At 35.8% G+C, this 14,518-nt stretch overlaps 1 protein-coding gene across 1 annotated transcript; it reads right to left on the bottom strand.

Moving 5' to 3' along the window:
* Positions 1-2,314: 2,314 nt before the first annotated feature.
* AKNAD1 (AKNA domain containing 1) lies at positions 2,315-14,518 on the bottom strand. Its single transcript, XM_027798250.2, has 16 exons — positions 13,155-14,518; positions 12,488-12,610; positions 12,056-12,164; positions 11,776-11,927; positions 11,611-11,670; positions 10,985-11,118; positions 10,479-10,614; positions 9,696-9,859; positions 9,093-9,186; positions 8,385-8,488; positions 6,963-7,048; positions 5,380-5,502; positions 5,183-5,293; positions 4,338-4,419; positions 3,377-3,518; positions 2,315-2,742 (listed from the first exon to the last, which is right to left on the bottom strand). Exons 1-16 carry the CDS (start codon positions 14,193-14,195, stop codon positions 2,623-2,625), a joined length of 2,781 nt encoding a protein of 926 aa, XP_027654051.2. The 5' UTR covers positions 14,196-14,518; the 3' UTR covers positions 2,315-2,622.

The raw sequence follows: 14,518 nt of genomic DNA, 5'->3' as shown, positions 1-14,518 counted from the left end.
TAGTCCTTACACTTTGGCAAGCAGAACTAAGTTCAGTGTAAAAGCTGTATATAGTTGCAATTTTTTTCCTATTCCCAAAGCTTAAAAGCAATAAATACGGAACAAAACAACTGGTACCAAAACGTCATATTTAAGGACTGAAATAATGGATTTTGGTATTACATAAAATCCATTGTACTGATGTTTATTTGTTGCACAGAGTTGCAGAAATACTTGAGATGTTGGATTACTTTTGCGTATTCAGCAGTTAGACTTTTTCCAAGTGTCTGCTTTAGGGTTGAGTGCTATTACCAGCTAAGAATTTGATAGCTGATAAATACAAGACTAAGACTTTTGAGTTTTGGAATCCATCCCCCACTTTTTCTAGAAGGCAAAACCAAACATTACTGTAAAGATAGATTAATAGAGATGCTTTAAAATAAGAAAGCTGACAGCAGTATGTAGCCCAAAAAAGCTCCTGTTTTCTTACAGAAGTGTGTGTGTTTGTGTGAGTTCTTGTGAAGATGTGTATTTTTTTACCTAAGGATTTTTCTCAGCCACTTCCTTCTACATCAAGAATTGTTATATCAGGAATGGGAAAGAGTTGTATCAAGATAAATGTGTCAGCCCCAAACCTAGTATTTTAGAGTACATGTACAAGATAACATTATGATTTTGAAAGTTCCTGTTTTCGTATTAAAAGCTGCCTAGCTTGTACATGTGGGCCTAGATTCACATAAGCACAGATGTTGGTCTGATTACCTTAGATAATAAAGATATGTATTTCCAAGTGTAATTTATTTCTTAAGTTCAATCTAAAAATCTGGATAAGAGTCAGAGATGAGTAAGAGGAAAATCAAAGGTATGGAACAATTTCCATGCCAAGAATGGCTAGAATAGGATACTTGATCAAAGGGAAAAAAGGGGATGGGGGAGTATGTGATGGACGCCTCGGAGATGATGTTAATGTACAGACTGGAAGACATGTTACCTCCCTATTCAATGTGTGAAGTAACATGTGAAACTTGCAGTTGTCAATTTTGGAACAAAAGGACATCTAGTACGTGAAATGTTATGAAGTAATGACACGCTCTAAACTGTAGTATGAAAGGGTTTAAATCTTGACATGAGAGAGAAACCTTTATAGAGCTAATAAATACAAATATAGTGCTGCTGGTAGGGAAGGACTCTGAGCTTTCGGTTTGTCGGAGAATGTTCTGAGGAAACGTCACTGTGTGCTTGTGTTGATAAATATGTTCTTTCTTAGGTATTTGCTCTCAGGCCCAGGGCTGCAGGTTCAGACAGTGACTCAGGATAAACCAAAGGTCTAGCTGTTCTTGTGGTGTGGAAAGATTTCTATGAAAAAGACTTTTTTTTTTTTTTTAATTGAAACTAGGAAGCCTTCAGCAATTACTTCAACTATTAAGTTCGTTTGCAAAGTAGTAACAGGGACATTCAAAACATTAATCTAGCACAGGGGAACGGGCCTTTTACTATCTGTGCTGTTGTCTTATGCTAAATAAAGCTAAAACATGGATAATAAGCAGAGGCAAACTGATATATAAGGATATACAGCAAGAGCCTAAGGGGGAGAAAAGAAGGTTTAATAGTGGTGTTGGCTGTGGAGCATGGAAGAGGCCGTGAAAAAAAGCCATTGACTCGGGCTAGTAAATCAGTGGTACACAGCAGCAAGTTTAGCTGTCACTGCTTGTGTGAGCAGAGTCCAAATTATCTCTGTGTCCATCAGCTGATAAAACCATTCAGGTTTCCCTGAAAATGAGTGTCCTTTTTAAGCAATGCACTGTCACTTTTAACTTGATTTCTATTAGGCACTGTATACTGTGGAATTTCTTTGGCAAGTATCATCCTTGATAATACAAGGCTGTTAACTGCTTGCTTTTAATCACTGCAGTTAAATGGATTTCAAAAGGAAAACAATAGATGACTTTTCTTGGCCTGCTGTATTTTTACAGTATTTTAAACTTTTCCAGCCTACTTACCATCAGTTACAATCTCAAAGCCAGGTATCGTACAAGGTAAGGACACCTCATTGAAGAAATGGATAATTTGTAAGGAATACATAGGCAACAAATGGTATGACTCGGTTACTGGGATGTGCGAGGAAATATTTTAAGAACAAACAACTGTCAATGTAGGGCACTCTACAATAATGAATGTTAATTATGACTTGGCATGCTAGCATGATGCTTATAGATGTCTCGGGTGCAGTGGCTGTTTCCCTTTCGTGTGCTTACTGCAGGGGAAAAAATATATGTAGCAATGACTCAGATCCCCTGTTTGGGGGTGGGAGAAAATCAAAAGTCAAAAAGTTAACTTCGCTTGTTTAAGCTAACTTTTATTAAGTCTTAAGTGAATGCTTAGAGAATAGCCGTACACAGTAGCAGGGCTAGCTAATGTACTGAAGACTTTCAGTGGAATTAGTAATTTGTTCCTAGTTTTGAAAATGAATATAAACGTGTGGAATACTAATATGCTTTGGTTTGGTTTAGTACTGATAGTTAGGGAACAGCTGACAAAGTCAGCTAGCTGACTTTCTGATCTTTGTATTTATCATCTTGTATCTGCAGATATACTGACACTTCAGTATCAACCAGCAAAATGATAACATTGGAAACTGAGTAATTAAAGCTGTTTTCTTTTAACTTTAGCTAGATCTTCTGAAACTACTCGTACCATTCGTTCTGTAGCTTTCTTCAAACTGTTTGCTGTCTGTATGGCATGATCCAGAGTAGAAGTTAAAATCTGTTGGGAATAATAAAGTTTAGTCTTGCTAACACTGAAGACAAATCTTTACGTAGAATAGAAAGTGATGTTTTAATTAAGGTACTATGCAGCATTTTCACTCTGAGTAAATGTTGAGAAATAAAAAATCTGAGTCATGATAAACCACTCCAGGATTCATGTTGGAAATACCTCTCGGTTCAAAGGATTGCACAATCAAAGAGAAAAATAAGAGTTATTTAACACCTTTCTAAAGTAGCAGCCCCAGTGCGGTTATGTTTGTAGTACTGAGAAGGTTTTCTTATGGATTTGATAGTGGTTTGTGTTGCTAGGGTGACATTTTTCATTTCAGTATATGAAACATAATTAAGATCCGGTCCTTTTCTGTCCCATTCAGCTTTTATAGAGGGACTAAGCTGTATAAAAAGTCTCTGACATACTCGCATGAAGCAATATACTAAAATATAAACTCATATACTTGTGTTTCTAACTTCCTTCTCTCTTATCCTCAGATGGGTTAGACATGCTTAGATTATAATAATCGACTTGCTAAGAATGTCCCATTCTTAGTCCCATGTTCAACAATACTGTGACATAGGGATGTACTTTTCCCGGATAAATTGTGTGGGGTTTAATTTTCACTCGGAAGTCTTACATTTGTATTGGAGTCACTGGCGTTTCTGATGTTGACTGCGGGTTTCCTTTGGGCAGACTTCTTGCTGGGTAAGTATTGGTGTGAAAGGGTAACTTTATCGTATGTGCTTGAATAGTAGGTTTTGACAGCTTCAAAGTTTTGCCTAAAGATAAAATATATACAATAAAATACAATTTTAGTAAGCAAAAAAATTTCTAAACTATAAATTATATACACTTTGATAGCATACTCAGTGGCAAGTTAGTTTTACAGTGAGTAGAATTTTTGATTTAATTGTAAAACACAGTCCATCATAATCAGTGTTACATCTGTGTTGTAGTAAGATGACGTTCCAGGATGCAGTCAGGAGCTCTCATAATAGCATCACGTTCTTGGTGCTGTAGCTTTCTCTCACAGAGTGGCCTAGGCTATTGATTCTCAAGTGAAGCTGCTGTACTTCCAGGCAATAGTGCTATTGAGTAATGCCGTCCAAAAAACATGGTAACAAAACTTGTCTGAGTTTGTCTAGTCTGTGCTACGGTTCAGAATCCATTTTACTTTCTAGACTTCCAGTGTAAATTAATGTTAACCGTTAAAAGTAGGACTGTTATTTATGAAGAAATGGTTGGTAGCAAACAGAATTGCATCTTAAATAATACAGACCTGCTTTCAAATCTGTGAATGGGAACAGCCCCTAATAAAGTGAGGTTTTTTATTTTTTACTACTAAATGTGTTGGCTAAAGAAGTCAGATAGTTACTCTTCATGAAATTAGAAAGATGGAAGAGCTACTCTAAGAATTATTCACGCTTGCTCTTAGGGTAAATATTTTAATTTTACTAATGAGAAAAATTTTAATGTACAGCATGCACTGCAAAAGAAAACATTCCTCCTGCTTATGATACTTGTGAGTGTTTTTCCATGCTGAATCTTCAACAGTGGCATTTTCTATTGTACTACATTCAGTTATTGCTACAGCTTACCTTTCAGAAGGTCTGTTTACAGGTTCGCATGGCTGCTTATTTTTCTGAGCTTTTTGAGTGGAGATTCTTTTTTGTGAATAAGCTGGAGTTGTTAAGGCCATGTGTAAAACAAAAGCCAAAAAAAAAAAAAAAATTCTGTGTATTTAACACTTTTTCTCTATTTAGCATAAATAAAAACCCAAGTATCTATCACTGCTGAATAAAATTGAATGCTACTTTGATTTATAGTGTTATAATATTCATATACAGAAGTAGCTAATTTATACTTTTTCTTCCCACTGTTGAAAACTTCTATTTTCTGCATGCGATTTCTTCCAACAGTATATAGAGAGGAGTCTGAGATAAGTGACTTCCAAAGCTGATGTTAAGCATTTAAAAAGAAAAAAAAAACCCAACCAAAAAAAAACAAAAAACCAACCAACCAGAAAACATTAGGTTTTCCTTGACTCCCTGCATGTCACACGATTTGAGTGTAGAGCTGAAATTTTCTTTAGTACTTGTTTATACTACATTAAGTAACGCTAGCACTGAAAAAGTTGGCACAGCAACGCCCAATTTTAATATTCTTCCATGTGGTACTGCAAAATGAGATACTACTCTCATAAACAAAATATGGAAGGGACTTTTCTTATAAGGAACCAGAGAAGTCTAAAGCTGTCTGGCATAGGGATTAAACTTGGCCAGGTATGTAAAAGTTGGATTTGCTGATTTTGGTCTACAAGATCTATATACATCCACTGTTTAGCCACAGTGCTACTGGTTGCTTATACTGAATTAAATTTGGCCTGTTACGTGCAGTGTGGCTTTCTGCCCCTCAAAATCTAGCCTGTGATTGTCATACTTACAGGATGAACCAAAACTTTTATTTCTGCATAAGGCACAAGACTGAACAGCCTCTTCGTAATTCCTGAGTTTAAATTGATCTCTGCTTCCTCTATGGCATCTGCACCTAAGTCCTGAAAACAAAGACATGTTGTTTAGAAAAACAAACACTGTAAGTAATATTTTTCTGTAGATTTTAACGTTTTTGCAATTATTATACCTCTTCTGTCTCCATGTAGTCTTGTATTGAATGTTTTGTAACTTTTAGTCTCGCAGTTCACAAGTTCCTTGCTCTGTGAATAGTTACAAGAATCGTAGGCTGAGGTGTCTTCTGAATCGCTGCCTAAAATACCAAAGATAGATTAAAAAGGTCTGTCATATTACAAATTTTGGCCGGTGTACCTAGGTAATTATTTGGGTTTTAGCATCATAGTTTCTGAGCCCTTTGCTGCCAGTAACAGTACTGTAGTTTGAAGTACTTTTTCGTCTGCTTTACAGGTGGGGATTGAACTTTAGAGACTGGCTTTCAGCCCTGACTGTAAGCCTCAAGTGTAGCTTGGTTGGTATTTTTTGATGGTGGTTGTTTCCAGTCCCAGAACTGTTCTTAAACTTTCAATCTCCCTGTCCTTAGTGTTGTGAAAACAATGCAGCCTAAGAGGAATGCAACGAGAGAATTGGGGAGGATCTAGTATGGCACTGTTGGCTATTGCACAAACCGGTATTAACAATAATGGCCCCTGTGTATTATATTGAAATGAAAGGATATCACAGAGAAGTGAAGGACAGCAGGTGGACCAAAGGTAAGAATAACCTAGATACTCAGACATAAAACTGAATCTAGGATAGCTCGTGCTGTTCCTCTTCAGTTGTGGGGTACTAACAGCTTCAGAGTATTCTGCAGTGGAAAGGTAAAAGGGGGATGCCCCAAGAGAAACAAATGCTGACGGATTCTTAGTGAACCTCCAAGAGCTGGAGTCTTGGATGACTTGACAGCTGACTTAACTAGCTCACAGTAGCCTGTATGGGCTCTAGTTTGGATTTGGTGAAATTATATTAGGAGCTGGACTGAGAAAGGAGAATATTTCCAGTCTGTGTTAACCCTGAATGGATCAAAGATTTAGGAAAACTTTTTTTCCTTTGTTTTCATGCAAAATAAGAAAGTTCAATCCAAAATCTAAAGTGGAAGTACTGGTATGAAACGTTGCAGTCGCCAAGTTTGGAATATCCTGCTAGGACATGAAATATATGCACATGATAAGGAGAAAAAGCAAAATCAAAGCACTGTGTACACACCGATGTTATGTTGCTGAAAATGTTAGTAGTAGTTTTTGGAAACTTAACTAAAAAGGTGAATTAGAATTAGAAGAGTAATTCAGGTATGATAGGACTTTTGGAGATTGTCTGACCCAATCCCCTCTCAAAGCAGGACCGACTTAGATGAAGTTGCTGAAGACCTTGTCCAGCTGAATTTTGAGTATCTCTGAGGACAGAGATGCCACAGCCTCTGTAGAGCAAACAGTCTCAATGTTTGACTAGACCCTGAGTTAAAACTTTTGTTCATATCTAACTGGAAATTCTATTGCAGCTTGTCTGTTGCCTCTTGGTCTGTCACTGAGACTTCCATGGTGAATTTGACTTGGTGTCCTCTTCAGTCTCCTTTTTATTCTGTGTGCTGTGCTAAGCAGTAACATCTGTTAAAACTAAAAAACAATTTTCATGTTGCTAAGTGACAGGAATGTACTACTTGACAGGATTCCATAGTAGGTATGAGTACAGTTAAGACCTTTGTATGCCACTACTTACTCAGGTTGGTATCTGATAAATCAGTTGGTTTTCTCTGAATGAGGAGTGAACATGTTCCAGTTTTGCTTTCCTGGATGTTTGTATTTCTTTGAAAATGAAAACAGAATGATACTTTAATTCTATCTTAGCACCTTTATGACAAGCCTTACGAGCATATTATAGTAATGCTTGACCACTTCCTAGTTAAGGAGAAGGCTTACTCATAGAAAGACTTCTACCTGTATCAAATACCTGAAAAGGTGGTAAGTACAAGCTTAAATTAAAAACTAACTACTTGCAAAATAAAGACCCGTTTAGTTAAAGGACACATTCTGACAGAAGGACCCTGACTTACCAGAGCTTTTAAAAATCTTTAAAAGTAGAGGTCTTTGTATAGACATCTCAGTAGCAAAGTAGTATGAATTCCTATGTATTTATATATGTGTTCGCTTGTTGCATCAAAATATTGTCAATAGCAATCAATTATCAATGATTTCTTAGTAACTTAGAGCTATTAAGGCTTTAATTTTACTGCCTTTGGATAATTAAAGGAATACTTGAGATGTACCTTCTGAGAGAACAAGAACAAAATTCATTGTTTGTGTTATTTGACATTATTTTCAACTTAAGAGTATACAGTATCATCAAATTTATTTGGAGAATTTTCCACCCATTCATGAAAATAATGATTAGAAGCTTAAGCTAACTTTTTGTATGACAGAAAAAAAAAAAAAGGAAGCTAGGTGAGACAAATGTTAACTTCTACTCTGTAAAATAATTTCAGGGCATATTTAAATGACTATTATTGTGTTCTACACCACATGTATTATGAGATCTAGCTTTGGTTGGTTGGAGATTTAATTTGCCAAAATTTCAGACTCCAAAATATCCCATGCAGAATTATTATATCACACTGACATTTCTGGAAATGAAAATTTACAGAGTGATCCTTACACTTGAAGTATAAGCAGATGTATCGATATGGCGGGCTTCCAGGCCTACCAGAGTAGTTCATGACAACGATAAATGTTGTTCATTGCTGAACAGTTTGCAGTCATCCCAATTTGGGATGCTGACGTGCATTGCTGAATAGAGAACAAAGACAAAGCTTCTTTTCTTAATACACTTTTGAAATATCTCCGCCATTTAAGCACTGTAAACCTTACACTGGTCCACTAAGATGGGCTACTTTAAAAAAGGATTATATTCGTATTACAAATAAAATTGATGGGAGTTTTTCTATTTGTCATCTGGTAGATCACATACCTTATGTGATTAACTGGTGATAAACTTGAAAATGTCATCCTCTCATATATATTAAGACAATATTCGGCGTTTCGTGCAGAGTCCAGTATAGCCACGCATCAGTGTACATGCATGTAGCTGTTCACTTAACTGTAGAAAACCATGTCTATAACTAGTCAAAATATGTAATACACTTACCTTTTCATACTTTCTTCATCAGCATTAAATTTTTGAGTTGATGTACCCCAACTATGGGATGCAAGACCTTCAGCAGCATGTTTTTCCTCAGGTGAAAGGAATCTCTGTTGCACCCAGAAGGCAAAACAAATTTACAATTGTTTATATTACTGTGTATCTCTAACTGTATTAGATATCAAACAGGATAGTGTAAACAGTGGCATCATTTGCATATCACTTCTACACTGCTTTTAGTTGCCATCAATGCTACAACTTGATTTATTTTTTCCCAATTCTACCTGTAGAGCGGAGTGGACAAAATATGAGCACCTTTTTGTGTGAAGTTGGAATTTAAGGCATGTTTTCATGTTGCTTTGGGGAGGATTAGCATATGCTGACTTGATTCCTCTCAGTGCCTTATAATTAAGTATCTTTGTAGGCATGCAATTCTGGGTTTTGTTCTCTGAGCAAATAATAAAGGCAGGTTAGTAAACACAGTTAAGTCTTTGCAGAATAAGTAAGCTTTATCACAGATTTTAAAAATGTTTGATAGTCCTTAAACTTCTCCTTTGGAAACAAATTCAGCAATGCTATGACATGCTGTAGTAGCTCAAAAGCTAAGCCATTAAGCTGTGCAAAAACTTAAGAGAAAAATGCTGTATGATCTCAAAGGTGAATAAGATAATCTAAGTTTAAAAAAAAAAGTGACTATGGAAACAGATCTCATACCATTATGTTGGAAGAATGCTTGTTTGCTAGCAGACCTCCTTTTCTCAGAGGCTCTGTTTCTCTTGTGGAGGTTGATTCAGCTCTCTTTTGTAACCTGAATTTAAGGGGAAACAATTTGGTTTATTTTTCTAATCTCATTAAGATGATTAACATCTATGAAATACCATCTCCGCTCTCCTGGGGAGTATCTAGAATTGCTTCATAAAGTTTTGGTGGTTAATTGTGTAAGTATCTGCATACCTCCCTTTTAAAATTAAAAATGCCACTCAAATATTGGTAAATAATGTCTTATTGGCACTGTACTTTGATTAGTCATTCAAATCCTGAATTTGTCTAGTTGCAATGAATTTTATTCAGAGGTATGATTTAACGTCTAGTGAAAGTGATGATAGTGTTTTGCTTCGGGAAATTGAAGGTCCATATGACCCAGAAAGGCAGGAATGCAAGACTGGAAGGAATTCTGGGGTATGTAGTTACAGAATTCTGTAAAAGCCTTACTTGGGAAATATTCCTGTTGCTTTCAGACATCCCAATTTCTTATATTCAGCAGATTTTAGGCAAGATTTTTATAAAAACTTCAACTGTTCCAAGGTTTTCACTTACATGCGAAGACAAAGATTGCACTTGTTGCCTTCTAAAGAAAATTGATTTGTCTCTGGGATTACATCAGTTGTCTGACTTTCTCCTCCCTCCTTGTTCTTGTGAAGAAATGCAGTTTCAGTACCTCTTCTTCCTGGAGGGTCAGCAATGCTTGAAACTACCGAGCTCTGTACAAAGTAACCATAGCATAGATACATGTGGTCACTGCATTGGAAGTACCTTTCTGAGTGTCTCTAACTTAGGATACAGAAAAAAAAAAATATCTTCTAAAACATTGACTGTAAAAGCATTTGGTGATACTTACCTGTAGGTTTGTAGAAGGCCATGAGATTATTTGTGTGTGTTTATGATCCAGAACAAAATATTACCATACTTAGCAGTAAACTGTTTTCTATAGCACAGTAACATTTGGTCATACAGTAACTCTGCAGTTCAAGAATCTTGGACAAACAAGATAGTACTACTTCCAACTAAATGATAGTGATTAATGCCAAAAATTCAGGTAGCTGCTTGTATTTTCTTACTCTGAACGAAATGCTTTCGAAGCTGGGATTAAGAATATTCAGTGTACCTGTGTTTTTATACTTAGGTTTCTATTACAATTAATGAAATATTATGAAGTGCATATTTAATGAAAAAATACTTTCTTTGAAGTAACACGCTATCTAAAAGCATCATGCTCTTATTAGAGAACATACAACAGGTCAACCACACTGAGGTTCTTCGGATTTGCATCAGTAAAACAGAGTAACTGTAGTCTTTAAATAATAAAACTCACTGAGTTACCTCACAAGGAGAGTACGATGAATTGGCAGATTCGCAGGAAGTAAGCAAAGATGACAAGTTGAATTGGCTGTCATCACTTTGTTCCTGGATGTCTTCGAGCACCATGCCAAGTCTGAATATTTCCCCTTCCACTTCTCTAAACCAAATTGCAATACACAGTTAGTGAAACCTGTATGAACCGATGCTCTATTTCTTTCTTTGATAACAATATTGGGCATTGCAGTACACTTCCATAGGAAAAAAAATGAATTAAAAGAATCTCAGTGAACTCCATTAAGTACTTACAATTGAGATACCCAATTGATTAATTCAGCTAAGACATATAATGCCCAAGATGAATTTTGGCCAAACCACTTCTAATTTACCACATATAACATGAAGATACTGTGTTCACTTCAGAAGAATTCTAATGGATAAGTAAAATAATGTGGTTTTTTAAAAGTGTTTTTCAAACACTTAAAATATGAAAAATACACTCATGTACTACTAAGCACTTATCTTCTAACCTTTCAGGATCAAACTCTCCAACGTTGACAGACTTGTCCTTGTAGTTCTGCAGCTGTAAGTTACGATGCTCTTCTCTAGCTGTTAAGTAATTCCTTTCCAAGGCATCAAGGTATTTTTTCAATTGATTTAATTCCTTCACCAATAAGAAATAATTCAATAGCAAATGTCATTATGATTTGGCAAGCCACAGTGATAGCTACTTATGCTGTGTAAGCGAGATGCCGTTTGCAGTGATGGTGGTAACAATTTTGGTACTGCTCTGCATTGGGACAGGATTGCATCTTATATAACCACCCAGTGCTCTGTGCTGCTCTACTATGTACAAGTGAAATACTAAACCATGACTTCCAAACTGATAGCCTACATGTCAAAATTCATAACTTATATGGCAACTTTAGGCTTTTCACTAATAGTTTTTAATTTTAATCCTTAAAACAGATTTAAGAATCCAGCCATCTACTGACCACCTTCATTTTTGCCTCTTAAACTGTGGAAAAAAAACTGAGAAAAAGAGCATTTTTAAATGTCTGTTGGAGGAAAACATGGAGTACCTTGCCAGCAAATTGCGAGTCTACAGCCATTTAAAGTACGTTTCAGATAGCTGAAAATACATAAATTAATTTACCAGATAGCGGTCTTGTAAAAGGAATGTCTCTTGGGTCATATGGTTAGAAAAGTCTTCCACCTTCAAGACAAAAATACTACTTTTATTTGGAATTTTAAAAACAAATATGCCAAATGAATATAGAATTGGAGCATCAGTGCAAAGTATAGAAACAGAGCTCTTTACTTTTTTTAGCAGTTGATCTGTCTGATCCTTTAGTACTTGAGACATCTTTTCTCCTAGTGTTAGTTCTGGCAGTAAATAAGGAGGATTTCGACAGCCTGCTTCTATTGTACCAGCTGCTGGTAATGCCAATGCTGCTGTTCCAGACTCTGATCCTACATAATACAAGATAAGATCAATCAACTGGAATTTCTGTCCAAAAAGTCTACTCAAAAGTTCTATCAAATTGTGTAAAAGTAATTTGCATAGTTGCTGTAATTTTATTTTCTTGCTTTAGACAAACCATGTGTAGATTGTATAGGAGCATGTAACGTAAAGACTTCAGAGGATGTCCCAGCGTCTTTTGAGTAAATGGCAGTGCTGGCATTTGGAAAATCTGACTGAGGAAGTATCTGTTAAAATGAGAACTTTGGTTACAGAAAAATTCTGGACACAAAATCAGAAATAACTCAAAATACATAGTATAAGTTATTAATGAAATGTTTATTATATATATATAACAATCCCATGTAATTTTCTGTGTTATAGTTCGATATATGTATAGCGTCTTATTGCATAAATACTGAAATACTTCAACTCTGTCTGAAAATCTAAAGATTTTATATAAATGGTAAGTACAATATAAAGGTGACAAAACAGGTTTTGGGAATAATCATGGTCCTAGAGATAAAGGAGAATGAGTTTTAAAAAAATGTGTCTATTTTGAGAGATTTACCTTGGGATTCAATCTCAGGTGGTCAGTGTGATTCTGGGTGTCAGCATGCTGTGTCAGCATCTTGTTTGCAGCCAGGAAATAGTAGGGAAAACTATTAAAACTTGTTACATCTTGAACAATTTGCTAAGATACAAATCTAGGAATGATCTTCAGCATCTGTATAGCTCTGGAAGTGAACTCCATGGGAGGGTATGAAATTGAGAAGTGATTATCTAATTACTAACAAACCTTAAAAGATATTTACTACAATAAGAGAAATGCTGTGGTCAAACAAATCCTTTAAAAAGGAACTGACCTGTCAATAAATGCCAGTATAAAAATACATGAAGAAAAACTTGCAAGTTAAAGTAATCTTGATTAATTTCAACATTTACATATAATACTAGAAATAACAATTTATAGTGAATTTCCTAATGATTTGATAGGATGCTTTATCGCAAATAATATGCCAGAGCATCATTAAATATTTGGTAATGAAAGTTCCATATAAATTCAGTCCCACAATTCTATTTGTGAAAACAGCTGTTGACTAAAGTGATAAACTCACTGATGCCTATAGGCTGCCTACATGAACTAGCCATCTTAGATTTTACTGGACACAGAGTATCTTCTTTGGTAAAGCCACTCTACCAAGTATTAAGAATTTATCTTAAAGCATCTTAATTACCTTTAGCTGTTGCAGCAGTTCTGGAATGCTTATTTCTTTTCTGTTCTCTACAGAATGGTTCTTATTTTCTAGAACGTTTTTCACAATTACTGATTTACTTTGCAAAATAGGGAAGGATTTTGCTCTTTCAATGGTAGGAACTGAGTTAATGTTGTCGCTTCTTTTTGGTACTTTAACTTCTGAAGCAACTTTGGAGACATCAGGAAGGCAGTAGTGACCTTGACCTTGGCCATATTTGAGCTCGCAAGGTGAAACTGTTTTCTTAAACAGGGCGCTCTCTTCTTTCGTGTTTTGCAAGATGTGTGTATCTTCTTTTTCGCCAATCAGTTGTGAATTTTCTTGTCTGCAGCCACACATAACAGTGTAAGAAATGGGTTTCTTAGGAACACATATCTTTTTGTTTAGAAAATTTTGATTTTTATTATGGGTGTTTACTTCCTTGTGTTTTTCTAAGTGATACTCTTCAAAGTTAGTTCCCCATTGTTCGTGCACCGAAGGGTCTTTGACGTGTTCTGAAGGCTCAGGTTTGCCCACAGTGTCATCAATACTTTCAGTAAAGGATGTCTCTGGTATTGTCTCACGTTCGATTAACTGGCATGTGCTCATTAACTCACCCTTAGAAAAATGACGCAAAAGGACATTGGACATTTTTGAGTGAGTTAGATATTCTTTGCCATCTAGTTTACTAAAACTACAAACAGGTAATTCCTTCTTAAAGGAAGCTTCACTTCCAGGCATTTCAACTGAAATTCCCATTGTTCCTGTGGCACCTCTGTGGCAACTGCAGAATTCTTCAGGCTGTGGACAAGTTTCATAATTTGCTGTTCCTTTTATGTTTTTGTTACCTTCAGAAGAGTCAAAATTTAAAATAACAGATGTATCTTTTGTACAAGTACAATCATTCAAATTGTAGAAATTTTTACTGTGTTTACAGGTTATTCCTACATCTCCATCATAAGGTAAGTCGTCGTGTTCCTCATCTGTTGCATCTGTGATACAGCCTAATTCATCTGAAAATGAACTATTCATTTGGGTTTTCATCCAGTCTCATGGTTTGCACTTTTTCATAGTCTCCGTATCCAGTCTACGTAGAATATGAATGCCATTGCTTTTCTGATTTTGGATAGACTTTTTATTACTGCAGCAATCAAAATCTGTAATGTATGAGTAATAATAATGTTATACTGAAGTACATCTTATTCTCGAATGTGTTTTGTCTTGTACCTACTGTAGGTTTTTTAGGACCACGCCGCTGACATGGATGTTTCCTTTTCACTCTTACACGTGCAAGTCTGGATTAACTGCTGGGGGAGATACAGAGACATGAATGACAAAGGCATTGGGAAATGGAGAATTGAGCTTAG

Source organism: Falco cherrug, chromosome 12 (assembly GCF_023634085.1).
Source record: "Falco cherrug isolate bFalChe1 chromosome 12, bFalChe1.pri, whole genome shotgun sequence".
Lineage (NCBI taxonomy): Eukaryota > Metazoa > Chordata > Aves > Falconiformes > Falconidae > Falco > Falco cherrug.
The sequence above is the reverse complement of the archived record's forward strand: the minus strand, read 5'-3'. Positions and strand labels throughout refer to the sequence as shown.